Source organism: Suricata suricatta, chromosome 6 (assembly GCF_006229205.1).
Source record: "Suricata suricatta isolate VVHF042 chromosome 6, meerkat_22Aug2017_6uvM2_HiC, whole genome shotgun sequence".
NCBI classification, from domain to species: Eukaryota; Metazoa; Chordata; class Mammalia; order Carnivora; family Herpestidae; genus Suricata; species Suricata suricatta.
This window is the reverse complement of record NC_043705.1, coordinates 45967372-45984257: the sequence shown is the minus strand read 5'-3', so window position 1 is coordinate 45984257 and position 16886 is coordinate 45967372. Positions and strand designations below refer to the sequence as shown.

Sequence of the window (16886 nt, the reverse complement as noted above, 5' to 3'; positions counted from 1 at the left end):
CACTGCTCTCTGTGTTTGGCATTAACACTAATTATACCACTTGTAGTTTTAACAGCATGGTAAAATAAACCAATCTGAGATTTAGAAAAAAGACAAAACTGACTCCATTGGGAGACATGTGGGCAGAGAGTAATGGGGATGTGGAGGGGAGTTGAGACATAGAAAAGGTAATGAAGGTCCATGCAAGGACTGTGCCCCTGGGAATACACAGCGAAGAATGAATTTAAACCACATTTTGGAGAGAAAATGTAGAGGATTTGTGTCTTACTAATGTTTACTTTACATACGTTAGTATGGTCCCTAATAAGACATATAGTACATAGTAGGTTTTTAATAATATGTTTAAAAGTTGAGGTAGAATTGAACTGGGTATGGGATGAAGGAGAGACAGTAACTGAAGATGGCACAGGCTTCTTTTTTTGATAATGGTATATGAATTGTACTAATTAAGAAAGGAATGCCACTAGAATGCTAGATTGGAGAGGAGTGTGGTATAGTAACTGTGAGGAATCTGAAGAAATAGGGTTAAAGATGTCTAGATTTAGGAAAGAATTTAATTCTGGAAACAAGTAATTTGAGAGTCATTAAGTGACCGTGAAATTGTAAAAGATGATGTTTGATGAGTCAAAAAGGAGGGTAAAGTTGAAAATGGAAATTCTTCTACATTTGAGGGGATAGCAGAGTGTCGCCCATCTATTCTTCATCCTTTAGTAAGATTTTCCATCTCTTGTTCTTTTTTTATTTGTTAACACCTTTTTGTTTTACTTTGCTTCCTATTGAAACCACATGGTCTATGTTGACTAACTTTGATTACTTAAGATGTGGTCTGCCAGGTTTGTCTACTGAAGTTACTATTTTCTCTTTGGTGACTAAAAAGGAATTTTTGAGCAGATACTTTGAAACTATGTAAATATCTTCTTCTTCCTCACACTTTTACCCACCAAACTTAGTAACTCCCACCTTCATGCTTCTTTTATATTATGTTACATTTTAAATCAAATGAGAAGGTTGTTGGTGACCTTGACAAAAGCAGTGCTGAAGTCATGGTAGCATTTGGAAAATAGAGAAAAGAGAACATATATATTATTTTAAAGGCTTTAGGAAACATAAATGATCATTTGCTACAAGTATGAGTGAGGTCAGAGGAGGTTTCATTTTGTTTGATAAAGATGGGAATGATTATGTGGCGAGAAGGAAAATTTCTCTAGTGATATCCTTGATAGCGGAGAAGGGATAGAATCATAAATAGAATCACTGACCTTAGCTACGAGAGTAGACAGTTCATCCATATAAGAGTAAATAAAATAGATTATATGGACAAGAGTTGCAGGCAGGTGGGTATTTGTGTTGTAGCAGTTTGCAGGAGGTTGTATGATGTTTAGTGGAGGTATGTTTAGATGAGGTATTAGTGAAATAAGAGGAGACAAGAAAGTATAGCATATTTATCCAGGTGAGCAGGATACTGAGTATATTAGAGAAACAGTATAATTGTCTTGAAGCATTAAGAGTGCAGTTGAAATTATGGTTATGAATTTAAAGTGAGACTAATCAGCATCTTGATGTATTTTTCAGTGGCCAAATGAAGTTGCTGGGTTGCAGGCCCAGAGTAGCAAAACAGATCTAATCAGAGTTGTGGTATAGCCAAATAACTTCTGATAAGGGAGGATAGGGAAAGAGAACTGAAGGTGGAACTGAGGATGGATTAGGAGGCAAATGAGGACATTTAGTAGATGGAGTATAATGAAAAGGTGGTAGGATCACTGGATCCAGGTGGGCGTGAAAGGACTCTCTTTTGGAGCTGAGATATTAGAGGGACAGTGCTGGAAAGCCAGAAGGATGGGATACTTGAAATTGAGATTTTTGTCAGGGTTGTAGGTATTGAAAATACTGAAGTTTAGGGTTGGACTGTGTGTCTGAGTGCCTAAAATAAAGTGAATGACAAGATATTTGATGGAGAACAGTTCAAGGAATTGAGAGAGAAGAGGTTGAATAGATCATGTCTGTCAGTAGTCCTTAACCTGGGTTCCATAAATGGATTTCAGGGGGTTTCTGAACTGGACTGCACTGGGAAAAAATGGCATCTTTATGTTTACTAATTCTTCACTGAAATGTAACATTTCCTTCAATTGTGAACAATTGGTAACAAACCAATAAAGTAATAGCTCACCCCAATAAAAATTATAGATATTTTCATATCATGTTATAGATTTTGCAGGTTCTTTAGAGTATTATTTATGTTAACCACTATACAAAATTATGATAGACATTAGATGCACTACATATCTTCTTATTTAAAGTCTTACAGAAAACCATGTATAGTTCTATAAACATTAAAAAAATTTTTTTTATATAGTTTGTTTATTTTTGAGACAGAGAGAAACAGAGTATGAGTGGGCAGGGGCAGAATGAGAGAGGGAGACACAGAATCTGAAACAGGCTCCAGGCTCTGAGCTGTCAGCACACAGCCCGATGCAGGGCTCGAGCCCATGAACCGTGAGATCATGACCTGAGCAGAAGTCAGATGCTTAACCGACTGAGCCACCCAGGCACCCCTATTACATTTTAACAGTATTTTGATAATGGTATTCTACTACAACTGGTTTTCTTTATAATCCTATGTATTTTTTTCTTAACTTACATTATTATTCTGAGGAGTAGTCCCTACATAGGCTTTGCCCCCACTGGACCTCTAAAGTGATCTGGGCCACACACACGGAACTGTTTAAGAACTGGTGAATTAAGATACTGAAATCAATAATTATTTCAGGAATGGTATTGCAGAGAGTGACTGATCCAGAAGTTAAAATCTTCAAGAAATGAGGAAAGTGACTATGGGTCAGTAATTAGATAACTACACTTATTGGAGAGAGAAGGAGATGGCATGAGATTGGAAGCTGGTGAGGGGTTTTGTGTTTTGTTTTTGTTTTGGAGGGGGACGAGAGCAATGATTGTTTAGAAATGACAGTGAATCACAAGGACACTTACACTAACTCCAAGTCCAGTAGGAGGCAGGTAGGAGAGAAAGTAGAGGATTGCAGGGAAGAAAGAGTGTCACTTAGAGAGATTCACGTGTTTGAGCAAAAAGAAATGAACATTCACAAATGCGGCTGAGCATGTTCCACAGGGGACAGTGGATGTGTTGTAAATGGTGAAAGGGAAGAAGTAGGAGATGGAATCTGAAAACATGATGCACATAACTATATGGGGACTAGAATCCAGGGGTTGGGTCTTAGGCTTCTTGTAGGGTCTGGCATGTCAGGAAAAGAGGGGGAATGATGATATTCATCCTGATGTCCTGAAGCAGACAGTGTAGGGGTGAGTGGGGATGCTGAGGGATGTGAGAGCAGGGCTCTTGCTAGGCATGCACAGATTACTGGGACTCCCACTTAACTCAGGTCCTCCATCTTCTACCCTCAAACACCTTTCTAAGTTCATAATCATTTTCCCTTTCTTCCCTTTAATCTCTGTAGCTCTTTGCTATATTCTGTATGCATGCTTATACCCTATTGCCTTTGTGTTTGCCATTCCCATTGTCTGATCTGTTTAACTTGCTCCTTCAATTTTGTTTAGGTTTCTGTCCAAATATCACCTTATTAAAGAAGAAGTCTTTGACCATCTTAAACAGTTTATATACCTCCTTCACTCTGATTGCTTTCTGTATTCTTACACTGCTTAATTTTTTCTTAACATTTAACACTACCAGATTGATCATTCATCTGGTGAATGAATTTGTCTAGCTCCTCCCACCAAGCTCCTCCCACTTGCTTATGTGATAGGTACTCAGAACATCTTTGGTGAAATAAAGAAAAAGTAAAGTCAGAAACAACAAGGGGCGCCAGGGTGGCTCAATTGGTTGAGCTTCCAACTTCAGCTCAGGTCATGATCTCACAGTTTGTGGGTTCAAGCTCCATGTCAGGCTCTGTGCTGGCAGCTCAGAGCCTGGAGCTTGCTTCTGATGCTCTGTATCACTCTCTCTCTGCCCCTCCCCTGCTCATGGTCTGTCTCTCTCTGTCTCTCAAAAATAAATAAATGTTAAAAAAAAAAAAACCTCAGAGGATAAGGGGATTATAATATAGTGGCTAAGAATCCAAGCACCCAAGTAAATTGAATGAGTTGGTTACTTAACTTTGTTCTGTTTCTTTCTCATCTGCAAAGTAGAGCTGATAGTAGTACTTACTTCAGAGAGCTATTAAGATTAAATGAGATAGTGAGTATAAACATCTCCCAGAGTATGTAACACGGAGTCTCTGGATTTTTTTCCAGAGTCTTTCCATTCTTGAAACTAGAGATTTTGTTTACTTACCAGGCTTCTGACTGTTTTTCCCCAGCATCCTGAACTTCTTGTTTGGGACCTTTCAACATGCTTCTCCCCACAGGTTAGCATGATATTACTTTAGTGCTCTACCCTTTCTGGGGAGTACTCTCGACCCCACTTCTTACACTTCTCTTCATCAAAACTGCTTAAACATGCCCTCTTTTCTGCAGGAACCATGCTTGCTCAGTTTGCTACCACATTGTTAATCATGCTCAGGTATTAGAGTTTGTTAGCATAACATATTATGTTATGCCTGTCAGTATTTATACTTAATTTAGGTACTAATACTCTTAGAGTAAACCAACGATGGTGAAAATAACGTGAAGTAAGTTAAGTGCTGCTTCTTTATTTTTTGCATTCCTTAGCTCATTTCATGTAGGTGCCTGCCAACTTCATCTATAAGTTAGAGCACTTCTGATTATGTCTTATCTTTCTTTCCAAGCATGTGGTACTTTACATGAATTTCCCTAAACAGAATCATAGAGATTTAGATTCAGAGGTTCATTTGACATTATCTAGACCAGAGATTTCCAGCTTTTTCTTTTTCAGACAGCAAAATCCTTTTCTCAAATGAAATGTTATGTGGAAACATACTATACAGATTAATAAAAGCACAGCTGATTGCTGAGCCCAGGAATCCAAGCCCTATGTGTCTCCCTTTGTTGTCTGGGACAATTCCCTGAGGGCACTTCCCTGAAACCCTTAGGGCTCCCCAGAGTGCTGTTTTAAAACCACTAATTTACACCAACCCTTTCATTTTTCTAGCTGAGGAAATACACCCAGAAAGTTTGTGTTTTATCCAGTGTTACAGGATAAATTAGTTGGATTAAGAGCAGTCCTCACAGGTGTCATAAATAAGAAAACACTACTGGACCATTATGGAAGTTCTTACTTCTAAAGCAGATAACTTTTTCTATCTCATTTCTTTTAATCAGCCAACTTTTATTTGGTATTCATACTACATAGGAGATGCTTTCTATGGCAATAAGTGATACAAAGAATTATGAGACACAACCCTTGACTTCAAAAAGCAAGTAGTACAGTTGAGAAGATAAAATATGCAGTAGAAAAGTTATACCAAATTTAAATACAGCTTCAAGACTTGATATGTAGCAAGGAAGTGTGGAATTAATTAATTAAAAATAAATGATACCAATAATAAGCTCTGTTGGAGCTTAGAGAAGGGTGCTGCTACTTCATTTGGGCCAGAGAAAGTTTTAAAAAGGAGCTATGGTTGAGTTCTGTTGGACTTGGCTACATAAATAGGTGTAAGGAGTATGTCAAAGGAATAAGAGCAGAGCTTCTGTGAATTGCAGCTCCTTCATTTATCTCTTTATAATGCTGGGGAAGTTCTTAACCTCTGAGGCTGTTCCTTTGTCTGCAAAATGGGGATATATAGGATGTATATCACTTGAGTACATATTAATTGGTGTAACATAAACCTTAAAATGTCAATAGTTTATCACAATAGAAATTAATTTTTCCCTTATCTTGGTGTTTACGTTGGACAATTTTCCATGAAGTCACTCAGTGACCCAGATTGCTTCTCTTTCAGCTTCTGCCTTCTGTAGGTAGTTTTTCTGGAAGAGTAGAGAATTCTCCTAGGGAAAGTTTTCAGGGGCTGGGCTTAAAAGTGGTGTGTAGTATTCTGCCCATTTACCATTGGCCAAAACTCAATTACAGAGCTATACCTGAACATAGAAGATGTAGTTAAGGAGTACGCACAATTTGGAAGGGAAACAAGTCTTAGTTAATACATAGAAGTCTCTTCTACCTTACAGAGTTTTGGGGATGATTGGAGGAAATGTATGTGTCATGCTTAGTACAAGGCATGTGCATAGCATGTAGAAGAATTTAAACATCCTTTTTGAAATACAGATAAATTAATAGGTACAGATAATCCTCTAAATTTTTATTAGCATGCATTGTAACCTCTTTCTAGAGAGGTATCAAATTATTTTGACTCTTGATAATGATAATTAATATTTAAAATGATCCTTCCTGGTAAATTCTTCCTTTCTTTTTCTTTTAGCATGGTGTTATTGCTACAGAAGATGAAGAATATTTTATTGAACCATTAAAGAACACCACAGAGGATTCCAAACATTTCAGTTATGAAAATGGCCATCCTCATGTTATTTATAAAAAGTCTACCCTGCAGCAACGACATCTGTATGATCACTCTCATTGTGGGGTTTCAGGTGAGTGAGTGTGTGGTTTTTACAAAATGTATTGTATTGTATTGCCACTCTCTTTCTTCTGACACTATGGTAAGTAAGGTTAATAGTAAAGGTCAACAGGGATTTGAGCAATTAGAATGATAATGCCCAGAGTCTTTTTAAAAGATGTCACTTATCCAAATGCCATAGGATTTCACTCATATTTGGAATTTAAGAAACAAAGCTAGGAAGAAAAGAAAGACACAAACAGAAAACCAGACTCTTAAATATAGAGAATAAACTGGTGATTGCCAGAGGGGAGGCGGGTGTGGGGATGAGTAAAGCAGATAAAGGGGATTAAGAGTTGACCAATCTTGAGCACCGAGTAATGTATAGAATTGTTGAATCATTTTATTGTACACCTGAAACTGATAAACCATGTCAATTATACTTCAGTAAAAAAAGCAAAACCAAACAAATAAAAAACAAAACAAAACCCACTTCCTTTTCAGTGGGGAAAAGAAAGGTATTACCTATCAATAGTTTTAAGTCAATTTTGGAAGTTCTTTGAGAAGTCCTTAAAATATAAGTCTGTGTAAAATTATTTTTTCTTTGAAGGGGGAAAATCCCACCCTGTTTTATCCAGGAAATAGTTATAATTTTCACACAGGTATTCCATAATGTTTTGTGCTGTTTGGTTAGCCTTATTATCTATCTATCTGTCTACCTACCTACCTACCTACCTACCTACGTATCTAAGAGAGAAAGAATGAGAATGAATCCCAAGCAGGCTCTGTGCTAAGCATGAATCAACCGGGCTCGATCCCGTGACCCTGGGATCATGATATGAGCTGAAATCAAGAGTCAGATGCTCAACCACCTGTGCCACCTAGGTGCCCCTGTGTAGCCTCATATTTTTATGCTAATTGCAAGACTCTAGACACTTGAATAAGATTTGAAGAATATTGCAGTGCCTGGGTGGCTCAGTCAGTTGAGCATCTGATTTTGGCTTGGGTCATGATCTCACCGCTTGTGGCTTTGAGCCCCACATTGGGCTCTGTGCTGAGAGCTCAGAGCCTGGAGCCTCTTTGAATTCTCTGTCTCCTCCTCTCTCTGCTCCCTTGCTCATGCTCTGTCTCTCAATAATAAATAAATGTTAACCAAAAAAAATTCTTTTTTTAAATGAAGAATCTTAAGGTAGTATTCAAAGACAGTGGTAGTTAGGGTACTGTTGAAATACATATCAGGGGGTTGCCTAGATGGCTCTGTTGATTAAGTGTCCAACTCTTGATTTCAGCTCAGACCATGATCTTGTGGTGGTAAGATCAACCCCTGCATTGCAAAGCATGGAGCCTGATTGGGATTCTCTCTCTTTTCCTCTTTCTCTGCCCCTACCCCCTTGTGCTCACATGACACGCTCTCTCTCTAAAAATAAATAAATAAACATAAAAAAATAAAATTGAAGAAATGGCGTAAAAGAAAAAGAAAGAAACACATAGCAGGGACATTAGTGGTCAAAAAAGGCTTCATGGAGGTAGTGACTTCTAAGCTTAGTCCTGAGGGAGGAAGAGGTAGCTGTGCAGAATTGGAGCAAACATGGGTAGAGTGTTCCATATAGAGGAAACAGAGTTTACAAAGATTCTGAACAAAATGTTACATTGCAGTCGTTACCATTTCCTATAACAGGATACATATTAGACTCTGGCTGCAAGGATAGGAGTGAATTTCACACTGGGTGAGAGAGAAGTGGCCATGAGAGATGAAACAGAAGTGACAAGAAGGGCCAAGACACAAAGGGCTTGTAAACCATGTTAAAGAGTTTGTTTATCCTAAGTGTGATAGAAACCCATTGAAAGATGTTAAGCAGAAGGGATCACGTGATCAGATTTGGGTGTTAGAAATGTTAATCCTGGCAGTCCTATGGAGACTGCATGAGAGACGAGCAAGGCTAGAGGTAAGGAGTTAGGAGGCTCTTTAGTCTAAAGATTAGAAAACTTACAGAATAGAGGATATAGCTTAACATAGTAGAAAGAATTCAGGCTTTTTCTAGCTTTGGACAAATGGCCCTACCTCTTTGAGTACTCCTTTCAGCACACATTAGTTGCTCACTGTAATTGTAGCTATCATTATTATTGAGATGACTATTGCTAGCATATAGAGAGCTTTTATATTAAGAAAACAAAAAAGATTAAGAGTGCTTGGCTGGCTCTGTTAATGGAGTGTGCACGATTCTTGTTCTCGGGTGGTGAATTCAAGTCCCACGCTGGGTATAGGGATTACTATTGCTTCTCAGCCTTTTGGCTAAGATCAAGTGTGGTATAGGGATTACTTAAAATCTTAAAAAAAAAAAAAAAGGTTAGATTTGTTCTGTGTAGGGGTAGAGTATTTCAGAAGCAGGTTTTAGTTTAGTATAAAGATAAGTTTGTCAACAAGTGATTTTAGGAAAAAAAATGGGATGGGTTCAAAAAGTAGGTTTATATGAAAGAAAATGGGTTATCTTATGAATTAGTGGATGCATCACTCTTTAGTTTATATCCATATACTTCTTGGCCTCCTTCTTCTTCAAATATAAGTGTTCTTTGGAGTTCTTTCTTCAACTGACTGTTCTCCTTCTGCATATTCTCTTCATGAGTAATCTCTAGAAGGTCCTTCTTGAAGAATAATTGGTAGTAGAAAAAGGCGACTTAAAGTGAATCCATTTCAAACATGAAATAAAATTTCATAGGAGACACTGAAAAAAATTCATTGAGTAATGAAACTAAACATTATGGAAATAATTTTTCTTAAATTTAGTAAAACTTAGGCTATAAGTACAACTATATATAAATTCTTGAAAAACTAGGATTCAAATATTTAGTTGTTTATTGTGAAATAATTTTCCCATCACTTTTGCTATAACATGACATGCTTTACTTTATAATCATAGAGATCACTTTTTGCAAAAGTACTTAAAGATTTCATAATATTTTGAAAAATATCTCTTAACCCTTAGATATTCAAATTATCCTCTTTTGAAATGCCTATCTTAATATTCACTGGCCTTGCTGGGGCAGATCCTTCTTTTTCAAAGGTTTGGGCACTAGTCAAATCCACTCTTATTGCCATCATATAATTCTGCCCCTTTGGGGGAAGATTTTTTTCTTCCACAGTGTCTACCCCTGGATTACTGTGCTACTAGCAAAAAATGAAACAAGTCAATGAGATATTCTTGAATAACTGAAAAATCTTGAATGGATTACTTTAATTATTTCCTCACTTTTAATCTATTCACTGGTCATTTCTTTTACCTTTAACACCAGTCCATTTAGTTCTGACTCCTTATATCTCTTGCCTACACCACTATAATGACTTTCTAACTGGTCTACCTGTCTTCAGGTTTGTTTTTCTGTCTTTAGTGTGCTATCTTTTAAATCTGGTTTTATTATATACCTTCAAACACTTCACTGGCTTCCCATGAGTGGAAAAAATTATAGTAGTTTTCTAAGTTCCACACAAATATCACTAGAAAAAAAGTATTTTGTGTTTAATGAGTTTGAGATATGTCTAGTTAAGAACTGATCATAATTCTGATACTATTTTGACAGCATAATTCAAATGACATGTGTATTTAGGGGTGTTAATTGCCAATTAACTGGTTATTGGGAACTCAATTTTGTATCAAAATATTAGATAGAAAAACCCTTTTGGAAGTGGGTATATTTATCTTATATTCATATATAAACTTTCCCATTCCAATTAGATTATGCTATCAATTTATTTTTTATTAAAATTTTTTTTACCGTTTTATTTATTTTTTAATTTTTTTAAATGTTATTTATTTATTTTTGAGAGACAGAGAGAGACGGCACGAGCAGGGGAGAGTCAGAGAGAGAGGGAGATACAGAATCTGAAGCAGGCCTCAGGCTCTGAGCTAGCTGTCAGCACAGAGCCCAACCCGGGGCTTGAACCCACGAACTGTGAGATCATGACCTGAGCTGAAGCCAAATGCTTAACCAACTGAGCCACCCCGGTGCCCCTGTTTTTTTATTTTTTAATGGTTATTTATTTTTGGGAAAGAGAGAGACAGGGCATGAGCAAGGGAGGGGCAGAGAGAGAGGGAGACACAGAATCTGAAGCAGGCTCCAGGCTCCAAGCTGTCATCATAGAGCCCAAGGCGGGGCTTGAACTCACAAACCGTGGGACCATGGCACGAGCCAAAGTCAGAAGCTTCACCAGCTGAGCCACCCAGGCACCCGGATTAGGTTATCAATTTTTAAAAATTTATGAAAAGTACCTGTTTTTTGGAAGAATTTAGTAGCTACAGGGTAAAAAGAAAAATAAGGAAATAAAGGTTGCACGTTTACCATTACCCAGGGATAACTGAATGCTCTCATTATCCATTGACATAGATATTATTATGTCTCTAAATATGCATGGTTTACTTACGCTTTTTTTAGATAAATATTCATTTAGCATGTATGTGTCAGTCTATTCTAGATGTTGGGGTTGCAGCAATAAATAAAACAGGAAAAGTTTCTACTCCCATGAAGCTTGTATTCTAGTGAATAGAGACAGTTAACTAAAAAAGCAATCAAGGAGACAAATACATAGCCAACTATTAAGAAGTGCTTTTATTGAAAAATAAAGCAGGTCAATGAAATGAAACCAGGTATCTCAGTTGTATTCATTCATTCATCAGCCTATAAATTTTTTTGTGCATAACATTCTTTCCATTTACGAATGTACTGGGTGGCTCAGTGAGTAGTGTGTCCAACTTCAGCTCAGGTCATGATCTCATGGTTCATGAGTTCGAGCCCTGAGTCAGGCGGTGTGCTGGTCTTGTAGAGTCTGCTTGGGATTCTCTCTCTCTCCCTCTATTTCTGCCCTGTTCCACTTGTACCCACTCTCTATCAAAATAAATAAATAAACTAAAAAAAGAATGTCCATCAAAGGCATTATATATACATTTATCCGATGGAGTGATAAGCACACTAATAATATAAGTCTGAAATTTATGAAAATGATCATAGCAGCACCTTATACTGATTGCTATCTAATAAGAAACACTGTTGCTGTGTTTATTTTACCCAGTATTATCTAATTCTTTTCTTAATACTTGAAATAAATATAAGGAGAAATTGAATGAATTGGAAAAGTGAAAATGATCAAAATAATGGAAATTAAATCCTATAGTTAGATATTTAGGCTGTCCATCCAGAGAAAGGAAAAACAAGTCATGATTTGAATACATGATCATGGAAGACTGAGCAAAAGAAGTTGGAATTATGTTAATGCAGAAAGGATTTTGACCATTTCAGCACAATACTATTACAAACTCAGTGGCTCATACTAAATATGCTTTTAGTATCTCACAGTTGCTGTGGACAGAAGTTGTACGTGAATGAATTATCATCTTAGCCTTAGTACTGGGTTCTCATCTGGAGCCTAGACTGGGGAGGAATCTACCTTTCTATTCCCATGGTTGTTGGCAGCATTCAGTTCATTGCTTTATAAGACTGAAAACTTTAGTTAGGGGCTGGTTGTCTGCCAGAGACTGTCTGTAGTTCCTTGCCATGTATAGTTCACCAACTTGGTTGCTTTCTTCCTCTAAGCCAGCAAGGGATAGACTCTAGGAAGAAAAATGCTACAGTATTATGTAACATAATTATGTACTCATTGATATAGAATCATGTACATCCCGTTATCTTTGCTGTATTATAATGTTTAGAAGCAAGTTACAGGTCCCATCCACACTAAAGGGGAAGAGAGCACACAAAGTGTGAACGATAAGAAGTCATGGTGGTCACCTTAAGGGTCTCTCTAGAAATAGGGGAGTACTTATTGGTTGTCTGGAAGTTATACATTGTTTTCATGTTTGTTTATTAATTTGGGGGGAGAGAGAGAGAGAATGTGTGGAGCAGGGGAAGGACAGAGAAAGAGGGAGAGAGAGGCTTCTAAGAGGCTCTGTGCCATTAGCATAGAGTCCAGTGCAGGCCTCCAGCTCACTAACCATCAGGTCATGACCTGAGCCAAAATCAAGAGTTGGAAGGGTAACCAACTAAGCCACCCAGGTGCCCCTGGAAGTCATACTTTTGAAATAAGAATTAATATGTCTCCGCCTCTCTTGACCTTTAGGAATAAAAGTGCTTATCTAATTTATATGTTTCAAAAATATTTTACTGATATTTGTCATAGTCATTCCCATCTCTTACTTCTTAAAATTTATAACTTTTATCAAAGTAATGTAAAAAAATTTTTTTAATGTTTTATTTATTTTTGATATAGAGAGAGACAGACCATGAGAGGGGGAGGGTCAGAGAGAGAAGGAGACGCAGAACCAGAAGCAGGCTCCAGGCTCTTAGCTAGCTGTCAGCAAAGAGCCTGACACGGGGCTCGAACCCACGAACGTGAGATCTGACCTGAGCCGAAGTCGGAGACCTAACCGACTGAGCCACCCAGGCGCCCCTCGAAGTAATTTTAAAAGGCAAAGGCTAAAGAAATTAGAAAAATAATAGGAAATACTGCCAGTTTCTGTCAAGCATATTATATAACTTTATCTGATATTCTTCACTAAATTTTTCAGTAAATAGATGTTAGAAAGACTTCTTATTCAACAGACAGATGTGAAAGTGAAGTATGCAGAGGACCTGTACCTCTTCAAGTTTATTAAATACAGATGAATATAAATGAGTCAAGTGTTTCCAGATACTATAGTGCTAAAGCTTACCTGTGTACTGAAGGACCAAATATCTAGAAAACAAAGGATTAAACTGTAATCCACAGTAAAATGTGGTTTAAAGCAAGTCATGCTGGAAACATAATCTTTCACCTCTCATTCTAATGCCATTTACCTTTAGATTTTAGAAGAGAAAAACTCTGGGTACTCTGTCAGTATAAATAGTTATATACCACAAAATTGAATGAAAAAAAAATTTACAGTCTTTGAGAATTGAGATTTTTAGGGGTGCCTGTGTGACTCAGTCATATAAGCAACTGATTCTTGATTTCAGCTCAGGTCATGATCTCGTGATTCATTAGATGAAGCCCCGAGTGGGGCTCTGCCCTGACAGTGCTGAGCTGCTTAGGATTCTTTTTTCCTCTCTTGCTGCCCCTCCCCCACTTACATTCATTTCTTCTCTCTCTCAGAATAAATAAATAAACCTTCAAAAAAAGCATTGAGATTTCTAGGGCAGTAGAATGCTCTAATTAAGAAAGTTTAATAAAAGCATCTTACTTTATATATATATATATATATATATATATATATATACTTTTTTTTTTTTTTGAGAGACAGAGAGAGACAGCGTGAGCAGAGGAGGGTCAGAGGGAGAGGGAGACACAGAATCCAAAGACAGGCTCCCGGTTCTGAGCTAGCTGTCAGCACAGAGCCCGAATTGGGGCTTGATCCTATGAACTGTGAGATCATGACCTGAGCTGAAGTCAGATGCTTTAATCGACTGAACCACCCAGGCACCCCAAAGCATCTTATTTTAAATACTGAGAAGTGTCTTAGGAATAGGATTTTATGGTGACCCTGACTGGCTCTGTTGGTAGAGCGTGTAAGTTTTGATCTTGGGGTGGTGAGTTCAAGCCTCATGTTGGGTGTAGAGATTACTTTAAAAAAAAGGAATAGATTTTTTTCAGTGTTAATGTTCTTCATCAGAACTATTTTAGATGGGCAGCTGGGTAACTCAGTCATTTGAGCTTATGACTTTGGCTTAGGTCGTGATCTCACAGTTCCTTAGTTGAGCTCCATGTCAGGCTCTGTGCTGACAACTCAGAGCTGTTTCAGATCTGTGTGTGTCTCTCTCTCTGTCCCTCCCACACTTGTCCTCTGTCTGTCTCTCTCAAAAAAAAAAAAAAAAAAACCTAAGAAAAAATCTTTTTCAGGGGTGCCTGGGTGGCTCAGTTGGTTGAGTGTCCGTCTTTTGCTCAAGTCATGATCTCGCGGTTCATGGGTTCGAGCCTCACATCAGGCTCTGTGCTGACAGCTAGCTCAGAACCTGGAGCCTGTCTTTGTATTCTGTGTCTCCCTCTTTCTCTGAGCCTCCCCTGCTCACGCTGTTTCTCTCTGTCTCTCAAAAATAAATAAAAAACATTTTAATATTTTTAAAGTATAAAAATTATATTAGAGTGTTTAGAAAGTTAATGCTCTAGTTTTTTTTTAAACTTTATAAAATACGTATTCTATATTTAAAAGTATTATGACATAATCACTGACTGGAATAATATGAAATGATTCATTGGGCTTATTTTGTTTTATTTTTATGAGCAGCTATATGTTATTAATGTTTATTTTTTCAGATAAAATGATTGTTTTGAAAATTGTAAAGAGTTTAATTTTCTCACTACTGCATTTCCTCATCCCTTTTCCTCACTGAAAAATCTTACTACTTTAGGGAGTTTATGAGAAGTGTGTCTATATGAAATATCTAAATATAAGTATGTTTAATTAATGAACTTATCTCAACTTGTTAATGTTTTTTATTGTAGACCTCATAAGAAGTGCCAAACCTTGGTGGCTGAATGACACATTTATTTTTCCTTCTTCACTACCAATTAATGGCACGCATATCCGCCATAGACAGAAGAGATCAGTAAGCATTGAGCGGTTTGTGGAGACATTGGTAGTGGCAGACAAAATGATGGTGGGCTACCATGGCCGCAAAGACATTGAACATTACATTTTGAGTGTGATGAATATTGTAAGTTTGATGCCTCTATGTAATATTTTAACTTGATTTGTGGTTTTGACTAAGGTCATGGATTTTTAATGTGAATTAATGATTTTAAGAATTTACTTGTCTAAAATAAGAAAAAAATGATATACTAATGTTTCGGTTCCATAGGAAATAAATGTAAGGGTGACCTTCTTGTTCATTTTCAGATAATATGACTGTTTGAATGGGTCATATTAAATTTTAAGAGGTTTTATTTGACTTGAAACTGTAGTTCAGTTTTAGGAGAAAATGTTTCGTGAGATAGATTTGCATAACAAATCTTTTATGGAGGCATCTTGAGGGTAGTGTTCTAAGTGATATGAGATCAAATAATGTCTTTTTATATACAAAATGGTTAAATTTATGAACAATTAGTTTACCATTTAAAAAAAAATTAAACAAGCACCCTATGATTTTTGTCTGACTTTGTGTCTTTTCTTATTTTCTGGAGGTCAGGTTGCCAAACTTTACCGTGATTCCAGCCTAGGAAACGTTGTGAATATTATAGTGGCCCGGTTAATTGTTCTTACAGAAGATCAGGTAAGAATGAGTTAGTTTAGAAATCTAAAACTCTTAATAGACAAGCCATACATACATTTATGTATTATAAAATAAAATTATTTATTATTTCTCCCCTTACGAAGTTCTAGTTGAATATAATTTTCACTACTAAGCATTTAATATTTCAAGCAAATTTTAAATAGTTTATAAGAATATACCTCATGCCACGTTAAAGCTATATATATGTATATGAGCTATATGCTTCAGTAGTAGATGAGCATTGGCATGGCAGATCTAATAATAGTGGTTTTGGTTGCTAATAATCACATATATTCACATTATTATTAAAGCTGGAACTAGAAAGAATATTCAGTAGTACACTAAACTCTAGGTTAGATATTGCAGAGATAAAAGTTGGCATGAGAGTTTTCCTAGAAACCACTGCTTCTAATTATAGTCCCACTTTAGTCTTCAAAAGTTTTAACAACTGACCTTAGTAATTTGTTTGGAACATTTCTGGTATGCATGTTGTATTGCAGCCAAACTTGGAGATAAACCACCATGCAGACAAGTCCCTCGATAGCTTCTGTAAATGGCAGAAATCCATTCTCTCTCACCAAAGTGATGGAAACACCATTCCAGAAAATGGGATTGCCCACCACGATAATGCTGTTCTTATTACTAGGTATGGTTTGTTGCAAATATTTTACCTTTGATTGTTGTGTTTAATGTTTTAACTATATGTGGTTCTATCTAAAGCCTCGTTCAGATAATAATTATGTTGAAAGCAAAATGGTAGTTTGTTATTCACCACTGAGAAAATATATCACACTATTACTGTGTTTGCATCAAATGAATCAAATAGAAAACAAAGAACAGATTTAGAGTTGACTTAGGAATTTAATAAACATCTTTCCTTCTACTGACATCTATTCATAAAGTTTAATTGGAAGCGCATGTTTTATTAATTGAAATACTTAATAAAACAAAGATTAAAAAGTATGAGAAGATTATATTTTAAAAGCAAAAGTGAGTCATCAGTCTTGAGTATAAAATATATTAATTATTCTTACCTCTAAAGTATTAAAAACAAGGACATCAATAGTTACAGTTTACTTAGATAAATGTTTATTGAATTAAAAATACTTTAATTATGGTATAAAGAGGCAGATTTATTACATTATATGTTGAATAGCTTGCTTCTCAGGCAAA

The 16886-nt window shown here is 36.5% G+C and overlaps 1 protein-coding gene across 1 annotated transcript in view; it reads left to right on the top strand.

Moving 5' to 3' along the window:
- ADAMTS6 (ADAM metallopeptidase with thrombospondin type 1 motif 6) overlaps window positions 1-16886 on the top strand; it is a 265952-nt gene that overhangs the window by 2976 nt on the left and 246090 nt on the right. Inside the window, exons 3-6 of the mRNA XM_029942319.1 lie at window positions 6348-6516; window positions 14947-15158; window positions 15630-15713; window positions 16214-16359. Of these exons, the coding sequence (XP_029798179.1) occupies window positions 6348-6516; window positions 14947-15158; window positions 15630-15713; window positions 16214-16359 (611 nt within the window). The remainder of the gene's footprint in view (window positions 1-6347; window positions 6517-14946; window positions 15159-15629; window positions 15714-16213; window positions 16360-16886) is intronic.